Genomic DNA, 12,271 nt, shown 5'->3' with positions numbered 1-12,271 from the left:
TGTGAAGTTACTGATTAAATCAATTAGTATCTTTACTGATTCCCTAGGGTTTTCCAAATAAATGACCAGGTTATTAGCAAATGGTTAGTTTTATCTTTACCTATCATTATTTAATTCCTTTCTCTTCTCTTATTGCTATTATCAGTATTTCTAAAAGTATATTGAATAATGGTGGAGAAAATGGATATCCTTTCTCCATTCTCATATTTACTGAAAAACGTTGCTGTGTATCTCCAAAGCATGTGATGCTTATTTTTTGCTTTTATGATATGAAAAAAGACCCTTATACCTACATTTAGTAGTTTTTAGTATAAAAGAGGGATGTATTTTGTCAAAGGTTTTTTTCTGCATTTATTGAGATGATCATGTGGTTCTTATTGTTTTACTTTTTAATATGATTATATTATTTTCCTAATACTGAGCCATCCTTGTATCCCCACCATAAATCCCAACTGAGCATAATGAATGATTTCTTGAAAAAATTATCGTTTGAGAGGATTTAATTATAAAATTTTGAATCAATGTTCATCAATACACTAGCCCACAATTCTCTTTCTGTGACTTATCGTTCCCAGGTTTAGGTATTAGGACTGTATTTGTGTCATAAAAGGACTCTAGAGTTATCCAGGGAGTCAAGATGGCAGAATAGGCTCCAGCTTCCACCTTCCCCAATTCAAGTAAAAGGGGACTATCAACAAACTTTGGAGCAGCAGAACCCACAAAGTGACACAGAGAAGCTAATCTCCCACTGAGGACAGCCCGGAATGCTGGCAGGAATTGGCCAGCACAGCACTCTGGGAGCCGAGCCCAGGCCCACGTGAGCCGGAGGTTTTATCCCCAGAGTGGGCCTGACCAGCCACAGGCTGGAAGGACTCAGATCACCAGAAGCTGTGGCCATTTATCAAATTTATCAACACATAGATGCTAAGGACAAAGTGACAGGTCGGTGCAGTGTGAACTTTGGGACCAGTAGTTGGGAGTGCATCGGCTTTTGCCCCCCAGGATGAGAAGCTGCTGAGGAGCCACAGCTACAGTCGGCCCCACATTGCAGCTTCAGCTCCTGGCCTGAAGATTGTAGGGGGACCAAGGGACCAGTCTGAGGGGTAATTGCTCTTGCTTTAACCTGCTTGGATCTGGATTGCAGTCTAGGGTGGAGGTCCTGGGGTGTGTGACTAGTTTGCCAGAGCACGTGGAGGCTTCAAAGAGAGCACCCAACTAATACCTGAGGCAGCTAAGAAAACCCCGGCGTTTGGGATGGAAGCTCCCCTGTCTGGTGGCAGAGTCCTACTGTAGCAAAAAGCCCAGGGGTCAAGTTACTGAAGAGTGACATGACCAGGCAAAGGAAACAAAACAAACAGAATATTCCAACATTAGACTCCTATTTTGGGGACAAAAAGGAGCAAAGCATGAAACAGGAGGAAGACAGTGAAGTCAGAATTCCTGCACCAAAAGTTTCAAAGGAAAATACGAACTGGTTACAGGCCACAGAGGACCTTAAGAAGCAGATAAGAGAAGTGGAGGGAAAATTGGGAAGAGATATGAGAGCAATGCAAGAAAATTATGAAATGAGAGGCAACAGCCTGACTGAAGAAAATAACACCTTAAAAAAGATTGACTCAATTGGCAAAAGAGGCTCAAAAAGGCAATGAGGAGAATGCCTTAAAAAGCTGAATTTGCCAGATGGAAAAAGAATCTCAAAAGCTCACTGAAGAGAATCATTCCCTCATATTTAGAATGGAGCAAAGGGAAGCTAGTGACTTTATGAGAAATCCGTTAAACAGATTCAAACGAATGAAAGAATAGAAGGCAATGTGAAATATCTCATGGGAAAAATCACTGACCTGGCAAATAGATCCAGGAGAGATAATTTTAAAATTATTGGACTACCTGAAAGCCATGATCAAAGAAAGAACCTAGAAATCATCCTCCAAGAAATTCTCAAGGAAAACTGCCCTGATGTTTTAGAACCAGAGGGCAAAATAGAGGTTGAAAGAATCCACCGATCACCTCCTCAAAAAAATCCCCAAAAGAAAACTCCTAGGAATATTATAGCCAGGTTCCGGAATTCCCAGATTAAGGAGAGAATATTACAAGCAGCCAAGAAGAAACAATTTGAATATTGTGGAAACACAATCAGGATAGCACAGAAGCACTGGCAACTTCTACACTGAGGGATCGGAGGGCCTGGAATATGATATTCCAGAGGACAGAGAAGCTGGGATTAAAACCAAGAGTCACCTACCCAGAAAAACTGAGTATCATGTTTCAGGAGAAAATATGGTCATTAAGTGAAATAGAGGACTTTCAAGAATTCTTGATGAAAAAACCAGAGTTGAATAGAAAATTTGACATTCAGATACAAGAAGCAAGAGAAGCTTGAGAAGGTAAACAGGGAAAAGAAGTCATAAGCCACTTATCAAAGTTGAACTATTATCATTCCTACATGGAAAAACGGTAAGTGTAACTGATGAAACTTCTGTCAGTATGAAAATAGTTGAAAGGAATAGAAACATATATATATGTCTGTATCAGGGCATACGGGCGTATGAATACATATGTGAATGTGTGTATATATGTTTACAGGTATACATAGATAGAGGGCACAGGACCAATTTAACAGGAAGGGATGATACTTAAAAGGTGAAATTAAGAGGTGAGAGAGGAATATAATGGGAGGAAATGGGGAGAGACAGAATGGGGTAAACTATCTCATAAAGAAGAGGCAAGGGAAAATGGTTACAATGGAGGGGAAGAATAGGAAGGCAAAAGGGAATGGGTCAACCCTATTCTCATTGAATTTGGCTCAGGGAGGGAATGACATATACACTAAATAGGGTTATCTCACCCTACAGGAGAGTAGGGGGGAAGGGGATCAGAGGGGTGATGATGGAAAGGAGGGCAGGCTGGGGGGAAGGGAAGTTGGAAGCACTCACTTTTGAAAAGCGACAAGATCAAAGTAGAGAAAAGAACAAGTGGGAGGTGGGATAGTCAGTCTTTTACAATATATCTACTATGTTAATGCTTTGCATTAACTACACATGTACAACCTATACTGAACTGCTTATCTTCCCAGTAAGGGTGGGTAACAAGGAAGGAAGGGAATGAATCTGGAATTCAAAGTTTTAAAATCAAATGTTTAAAATTATATACATATATACACACTATTACTAATACTGTTTTTTTTTTTTTTTTAAAGCAATTGGGGTTAAGTAACTTGCTCAAGGTTACACGGCCAGTTATTATTTCTGGGTGTGGTGCTGAGTATCTGAGCCCGGATTTGATCCAGGTCATCCTGACACTGGAGCCGGTGCTCTTACTCGCTGAGCCACCTGGCCGCCCCTAAGCAATTGGGGTTAAGTAACTTGCTCAAGGTTACACGGCCAGGTGTTTCTGGGTGGGTGCTAAGTGTCTGAGCCCGGGATTCGATCTCCAGGTCTTCTCAACACTGGAGCCGGTGCTCTTACTCGCTGTGCTACCTGGCCGCCCCACTAATACTGTTTTACATGTAATTGGGAAATAAGATATACAGGCACTGGGGCATAGAGATCCCCTATGCCCTACTGGAAAAGTCAAAGGGGGTATAGGAGATGATATGGGAGAGAGCAGATTGGAGGAGGGGATATCCTGTGGGACTGCTATTTTGGGGTGGTGGGTAGGGGAAAAATGGGGAGAAAATTATTTGGTGGAAATTAATTATGTAAACCAGAAGTTAATAAAGCATTTGAAAAAAAAATTTTAATTAAAAAAGATTTAAAAAAAATTATCCTGCCAAAAATAAAATAAAATAAAATAAAAGGACTGTAGTAAGGTGATTTCTTAATTTTTTTAAAAATAATTTGTTATGTACAGGCACAAATTGTTCTTTAAATTTTTAATAGAATTCTCCTATGAAACAGGTGCAGGAAATTTTGTTTTTTTGTAGTTTATTTATAACTGGATCTATTTCCTTTTCTTAATAGTATTATTTAAGATCTCTACCTGGTCTTCCAAGAGTTTGGGTATTTTATATTTTTGAAGGTATTCTTTATTTCTTTTTTTTTTTTTCAGTTTTGTTAGTAACGGTGCATATGTATTGATTATTTTAATTTCTTTTGGTTTTGCTGTGATTTCACTTTGCTCATTTTTTATTCTGCTAATTTGATTTTCTGTTTCTTTTTAATCAGATTAGCTAAGTGTTTATCAATTTTAATTCTCTTCAAAGAACCAGCTTTTACTCTTATTTATCATTTCTATGGAGCTGTTTACAATTTATCTATTTACTCTCTAATTTTTAATATTCTCTTGTTCTTATTTTAAGTTTATTTGATGATTTTCTAATTTTTAAATGTTTTTTTTTTCTGTTCATTACTCCTCTTTTTTCTATGATGTATTACCTATAATTGTAAGACTATGATTTTTTCCCTTGAGGAACCACTTTAGCTACATCTTAGAAATTTTGCTACGTTATTTTATCACTTTTTTTAGTTATTCTTTGAACCACTCATTATTTAAAATTTCATTGTGAAGTATCCTTTGGTTCTGGATATTTTATTTGTAGTCCCTGTACCAATTTCTATTTTTATTCCAATATGGTTTGTAAAGGATGTATTGATTATTTTTGCCTTTTTATTTTTGCTTTTAATACTTCTATGCCTGAGAACAGGGTCAAGTTTTGTATTTAAAAAAAAGTTACAGTTGTTGCAGAAAAATATGCATTTTTTTTTTACTGTCTCTTTTAGAAGACACCAGTAACTTCAGTTTCTCTAAAAATTTGTTCGGTTCCATATTTTCCTCTTTATCTTTCTGTTGGACATTCAAAACTGATAAAGGGATATTGAAATCTCCAGTCACTATTGTGTTACTCTCTGTGTCTTCTTGAAACTCAGATAAAGCTACATTTATGAATTTACATTGTAAGGAATTTGGCTGTAAAGGATGAAGCAAACTTCTGCAAACTGGAGCCTCAGTCTCTATGGAACTGGAAAGACCAAAGCGTTCAGATGTGTTTTGATGTAAGGCTGCATTGTATTTTTGGATCTACTAGTGTGGTCTAACCACCAGTACAGTGGGAGGTGAGGGAGCCTTGGTGAGTAAACTTAGAGTTTTTAGTTCCTAGGTTTTAGGTTTGCTTTTTAACCTTCTTTTGCATTCTAAGTGTTCTAAACCATGGAACAGTTGAAACTGCTTTATCTCTGATGTATAATTTATGTTTTGGAGAGTTTGAGAGGTCATGGGGATTGGAGAAAATGTCTCTTTCCACCATGTTGTTGCTCACAGAACACAAACTCTTTAATTAGCTAAGAAATTATCTTGCTTTTTATCGCTTTCTACCTAAAATTTCAGTGGCTTCATTATAATCACTAATATTTATATAGCACTTTAAGGTTTTCAAAGAGTTTTACGAATATTTTATTTCATCCTCACAACAACCTTGGGAGGTTAAGTGCTATTATTATCCTTATTTTATAATGAGGAAAGTGAGATTCAGAGAGGTTAAGTGACTTGCCTGGGGTCACACAACTAGGATGGGTCTGAGGCCAGATTTTAGCCCAATTCTGAGCTCAGATTTTAACCCAGTTCTGAGCTCTATTCACTGTGGCACTTAGCTGCTCTGTAAGTAAGTTGTTCAACTAGCAAGATACTCAGGGGTACTGATCACACTTTATTTCACCCTGCATATATTACAAAATGCAACCAATATTTTCTATACTTACTTTCTTGAACCCTGTATATAATTTGTCTATCCAATTAGTAACATTAAATGAAAGGCAGCATTATCATGTGGGTTAGTGCAAAAGAGGTCGTACTTTCAGAGAGCCTGGATTCAAATCTCAGTTCTCCTACATATAACCTATATGACCTTTGGTTTTTTTATCTATAAAGTGAGAGGGTTAGAATGGATGCTTCTGGAGTCTCTTCTAACTCTACATCTACACTCTTCTGTTGTTTCATTTTCCGAGTTTTCTTCTTAAGCAGGATTTGAATTCTACTAAAGCTAATTTTCTGCAATGAGAGCAACAGAATTCATGAAACTTTCAAGTTAAAATTTTGACCATTGGATTGCAATTACATTTTAACCCTAAAATTATTATCATGGATTTTAATTTCATAACAATAGAATTAGTGACTCTGGGCTTTTCAAAATTCTGTAGCTTGGGCCAAGGATCTCTAGGACATCAATGGTATGCACAGGAAATGTAGAAATACGCCCCCCAAAACAAATACATTTTATACTTAATGACACAAGAGTGAAAAAGTATGGCAAGACAGAGAGGGGATTAAGTTAATTCAACAAATATTTATTATGTACCTGTTCTATACAAGCATTGTAGTGCTAACAGCAGCCTGGAATATTTAATTTATTGTCTTAATTGCCTGCAGCACTGAGGGTCAAAGAGCTAGTTGGTGTCAGAGGTGGCACAAGAACCCAAATTTTCTTTATTCCAAGGCTGGCTCTTTTTCCACTACATCTCTCATGCCCACTTTACAAATAAACAGATTGTTAGATGATTTGCTCAAAGTCTGACAAGCTAAGCAATGGAGATAAACTAGAATCAAATCTTCTTCCTCCCAGACTTATAATCTTTCCCCTCAAAATTCCTTACTTTTATTTTTTAAGTCAATGGAATTTTTTATTAGTTAAACTGCTGTAACTGAAAGACTGATGAATAAATTTTCCTTTCATATACCTATTCCTTCTTAATTTAAATATATCTGAGCAGATATCTAAACTTTAATTTTGTCAACAAGGGAAAGACATCGAGACATGTTCACATGGGTAAACAATAAAGTTGCAGGATTTAGACAGTAAATTTAATATAGATAATAACAAAAAACACCACTCTTACTATACCACAATCATTCTTTTAAATTCAGTGTTATCACATATGAAAGAGCAGAATAGAAAGAATGTTGGTCTGAAAATTAAAATAAACAAATAAAAACAAAACAACAAAAAACCCTAGTCCCAGTGTAGATACTCCTTAGCTTTCTGATTAGAGCAGTTCATTAAATATGAGCTGTTAGTAATGACACAATTTAAGAACCAACAATAAAAATATATTTCTATACATTTTAAAATTTAAAAGACATTTTCAATTAATATTTAATAAGTGCCAAAAGGAAATATATATCAAGAACGAGCAAATACATGAAACTACAATTACTCCATCCTCCAGTTTCTATGTCGTATATTCTAAATGGCATCCCTACCAGATTTTTCTTTTAGAATTAAAATCTGTCAGTTCTCTAAAATATTCTTGTAGGACCCATTTCCCAAGTTTTGATTTCTTTCTTCTTAATGACACAAACATTTTCCAAAGCTTGATTAAACCAGAAAACTCTTATTTTGATATGTGACTTGAAAATACTAAATACAGAAGAAAGGTTACTTCGGTTCATAACTTGTCATGTTGCCATGTATTTATCATCCTAAGATCAATTAAGTAGAACTATGTTAATTGTGGACCACTTTGACTCCACATATATACTTAAGACAATGACTACCATATGTATACGGAAATTGTTAATAAAAATAAAAAGAATAATCTGATTTTTCCTTATTACTTCTTTGTTCCAGTTTCAAGTAAGTTGGAATTAGAATTTTGCAAATAATAATGCCAATCATCTAAGCTCACATATACTTTTTATTTTAGTACATTCATAATTAAACAGAAACAATAATGAATCTGCCTGAGATGTTGTGTATCAGCCCTTGCCAACCTTGTACCCTCAAATTTAGGACACATGCTTAAAATGAAATCCCTTTGAAAGTAAAAAATATGTAGGCATATGCTAAAACAACAAAAAACTTGACAATAACATAGCTCCCTTCAGATTTTATGTAAGCCAAACATGGTTTAAAAAATGTGAACTATATTCTGACAAACATGGTAGTATATAAGAAAATAAGACTGGGGTGGGGAATAGGGAAGAGATGGAGGAAAATTTGTAACTCAAAATCTCATGGAAGTGAATGTTGAAAACTGAAAAATAAATAAGTTTATTTATTTTTTAAAAAAGAAAGAAAATAAGTAGATAGATAGGCCAACTAGTTGAAGCTAAATAATTCCTTTACTTATAATTTCCAAATAAATAAATACATTGCGTAACGTGTTTATCTTCCTCAAGAATTTCAGCAAGTTTTATCCAAGGACACAAAACAAAAATCAAAATAAAAGGAAGCATATGTTCAAAAGTATGGCTATTCTCTAGTTACTTTTTTTTTGTTTTTTTGGAACAACCACAAGTCAGTTTTCAAATTTCATTCTGACAAAGTTAAGGATTTTGAACTACAAATCTTGGTTTAAATAACAGTTAAATGTAGTTTACAGCTAAATATTCAATAATCCACTGTAATTTCCTTTCAAGAACTAAGACCTTTCAAAATTATAAGTAATACAGATAAGCAGATTTTTCTCTGTGTGTGTGTGTGTGTGTGTTGACAGACACAGATGCAGATCTATGTGTATATGATCAACATATTAAGAAGACTGCTTTCAAGAGACTACAATGCAGGCTTAAAAAAAACCCAACCTAATCTGAATCATGGAAATTATTTGCAGTTTGCTGCCAAAACTAAGAAGTAATATGCTTACTGACACCTCCCACGAACATGAAAGATTAAAAATATTTTCTTTCAGGAATAAGTATTTTAAAAAACATTTATTACCTGCCTCCTCCTAAAAAGAGCAGTCCAAGAGCCATATGGTGAGCCAAATGGAAACCATAGTTCATTTCTCCGCCAGTCTTCTTGTGCATGAAGCGACAAAGCTGGAGAACCTTCAGGTTTCCAGAGCCAGCCATGACCATGGCAAGAGAAAGGAGCACGACGCTTAAGCAAGTTTCTAAGTTGTAATGGCCTGTCTTGAGGTGCAACAAAGGAGATCACGGTGTTACAACTACTGTTGCTGTACTTCTTTGGGATAGCATCTAAATTGGTTAGCATCAGAAAATTATAAATTTATGCAATTCTTATAAGAAACATAGCATTGTCACTGGATCAACAGATTAGAAATTCCTCAAAGACAAGAACTGTATCTTGAATGAACATGCCTGGCACATGGCACACGCTTAACTGAATTCTCTGGAAGGATTCTGGTTAATTAAAGGAATGAAAAGTGTAGGAACTAATATAAATTAGTGTTGTATGAGTTTCTGTAGAGCACATTAGACATCAGGCATTTCCTTATTTGTGCTTTCTACATAAGAATCTGTTATCTACCCCACTTTACACAGACAGAAGTTAATTCCTCAACAGAAAAAGAAGAATTTAGTCACAATTTAAGCAACTCTATTCTTAAACTGCAATACTGCCGTTATAATTAATAACGTGGCAATAAAGTATCATTGAATTTTTCCTTTATCTCAATGAAATTGCATTATTAAAATAAGAGTTTCACCATGTTTTTAAAGGAATAAGAAACAAACTTACCACTGAAGCTGTGGGTGCCGACAAACACTTCATAAAATCTTTTGCAAACTTGTACTATAAAAAAGGTGAAGACCAAATTACAAAGTTAAAAATGACATTTTAAAAATCATTTAGGAACAGAGTAAAAAGATAAACTTCTTACCAAACAGTTAAATGCTGCTAAGTTTTCTGAACCAGCAAATCGAAAACCCAGAGACAAACAAGCTCCAGCAATTACATAGACATGTGCTTGCCTAAAAACAAAGGAAGAAAAAACCTCAACAACTTTGAAGCTTACTTGGACTTATTTTCTTCTTTGCTAAAGTAGTAGTAAGTGTTTCTGCTATTCTATTCTGTTGTTCTATCCACTCAACAAATACAGACTACAAACCTATTATGTGAAAAATCACCGCTTAAAACTGAGTGAGAGCAAGATTTGCGTATAAAGTCTGGTCACAAAGGACTTAGTATATGGTAAAGCAGATCAGATGCATATACCAAAATGTTGGGCAAAAGAGATATAAATAGTCTTATAAACAGAAAAAATACAATAGATAGGGACCAGGAAGCACAAGATCTAATATTAACTTTCATTCTAACTAACTATGCAATCTAGAACAAGTCATTTGACCCCTCTGGACTCTGGTTGGAAAAAAGCTACAAAAATTCAGAAAGAAAAGATGCTGATAATTAAGTAATGTAGATTATGGAAAAAAACAATGGTGGAGAAAGTATAACATATCATTGCAGGCTGTGAAAATATAACACCACCAAATATTTAACAAGATATAACCTGGTGGCTAGAATTATACATCAGAAGTTCACTATTTTTTATGAATTGAAAGACAACAAATTCCTATTCTAAAAATATAAACCTCAAAAAAACCTGGAGAAATTAGCAAATAAATTCTAGAGAAACAAGAATATAAACAGACTGAACTACTAACCAAGTATAACTCTGATTCATAAAATTTAAAAACAACGATTTTAATAGATATTGCCATACCAAATATACTTCCAAGTTACAAGGAACAAAAAGCTTTCAAAGTCCAGAAATTTGCCCAAGATGAAAATAATGTGTAAACAAGAGAAAGTATATATTCTTCAGGTTGTTTTGTCTGTTACTGGAGTTGTACCAAGTACGGTTTTAGGGAGCCTACAAAAGGTTAATTTAAATCCTAGTCCTTTTATTTGGCTATAAAAAAGCAGTTATTTTACTTACTTGTGAAACAGTAGAAAGAACATTAAATATAAAGGATTTACAGCAGGAGAGGGCCTTGCCTCGAGACCATTTCCATATGAACCCATCAAAGAAGATGACAGGAATGAGACAACAATAATATATTTTTATATAATATAAAATTATCATATTTTATATTACATAATATAAAACACAACATTTTTCAGGAATACAGTTTAAGCCTATTACAATTCTGCCTGGACTAACTTAATTATAGCTTTTCCTAAATAAAATTAAGTCTTCTATTTCAAAGGAGTCAAACAAAAACATCTTATTAATCACTGCATGTAAATGGATGACATCAAGCTCCACTGAAAGACACATTAAAGTGCTCCTTCATTTTGTGAAATCTGTCTCCAATAATAATAGTAGTAACCACTTCCTCAAAGTCAAACCATTCCTCTATATTGTGAGGCTAATGGGAGGAAATATCAAAATAAGGAAATGCTGGCCAGAATGAAGCACAGAAGGGATTCTGTGTGCTTTGAGATTACTACACTATCTATGAAGGCTTCACAGTAATCCTGAAATGCTAGTCAACTGGGTTCTTGGCAATACTAGGGACTGAGTTAGCGTTCCAGCTAGTGAGAAGAAAAGACTCCTAAGAATCTAAGAAAAAGACAAAATAACACAGACTTGCAGGCTTACCTACATCAAAACCATAGTGATGATAAATTTAACATGGAAGACAGGAGTAAGTGACTTTTCTTCATATTCTGATATCACAAGAAGGCAAGCTACACTGGAGCAAATCAGAAATACCAATATCCCACCTGCTTGAAATGCTTCAGTGCTGATAGCACTGACCACTAAAGTGGATACACCACAAGTATGCATAAAATAGACATGAATGCTTTCATTATTCACCACTACAGTAAGAAAGGAAAGGAATTCATGCTAATTTTTGTTAGCAGTACTTTTAGCTCCAAGTCACACAACATATGACCCCACTACAGGGGAATTGCAAAAATTAATTACGTATCTAAGACTAAATTAGACAAAATAACAGATAAAATCAAGACTCACTAATGCTTAAGAGAGAAAAGTTGAAGACCCTGAAGTTACTAAGAATCTTCTTTTAATACAAACTCTGGAATTTTAATACAAACTCACAAAATGATCATGAAAAGGACACCCCAAGGTATGAAGAGGAATTTATTAATGATTAAAGTAACTATTGAATAACACTCCCAAATGCCATAACATTTACCTTACCTTTGCTGATTACCAGGAAATCTTTGACTTAATACCACCTGCACGGCTTATTCATGGTCTGAGACTGCATGAAATTATAGAGTACAAGAGTATTTGATGTCCATGGGGAAAATTAACTGCTCTATTTAGAACACTCCACTAATACAATAATGTCAAGAACAACTGATATAAAACACAACATTTTCCAAGAAGACAGTTTAAGCCTATTACAGTTCTGCCTGGACTAACTCAATTATGGCTTCTCCTAAATAGAACGAAGTCTTTCACTTTAAAGGAGTCAAACCAAAACATCTTAATATCCACTTCATGTAAACAGATGGCATCAAGCTACATAGCTCCACTGAAAGACACATTAAAATGCTCCTTCGTTTTGTGAAATCTACTATCTTCAATTTTATCAAAATGTTATAAAATTTTTAACATAT

General features: G+C 34.8%; 1 protein-coding gene across 3 annotated transcripts in view; it reads right to left on the bottom strand.

Moving 5' to 3' along the window:
• The window catches only part of ANAPC1 (anaphase promoting complex subunit 1), a 179,019-nt gene that overhangs the window by 50,173 nt on the left and 116,575 nt on the right, over nt 1-12,271 (bottom strand). For all 3 annotated transcript variants that reach the window (XM_069075562.1, XM_069075564.1, XM_069075563.1), the window contains 3 exons: nt 9,555-9,645; nt 9,413-9,466; nt 8,651-8,844 (listed from right to left, as the gene is read on the bottom strand). In XM_069075562.1, the coding sequence (XP_068931663.1) occupies nt 8,651-8,844; nt 9,413-9,466; nt 9,555-9,645 (339 nt within the window). The remainder of the gene's footprint in view (nt 1-8,650; nt 8,845-9,412; nt 9,467-9,554; nt 9,646-12,271) is intronic.

The sequence above is a fragment of the Petaurus breviceps genome, unplaced genomic scaffold, assembly GCF_028583685.1.
Source record: "Petaurus breviceps papuanus isolate PSGF00001 unplaced genomic scaffold, PetGlider_PUasm1.0 90919, whole genome shotgun sequence".
NCBI classification, from domain to species: Eukaryota; Metazoa; Chordata; class Mammalia; order Diprotodontia; family Petauridae; genus Petaurus; species Petaurus breviceps.
Note: the sequence above shows the minus strand (reverse complement) of the source record. Positions and strands in the feature narration are given on the sequence as shown.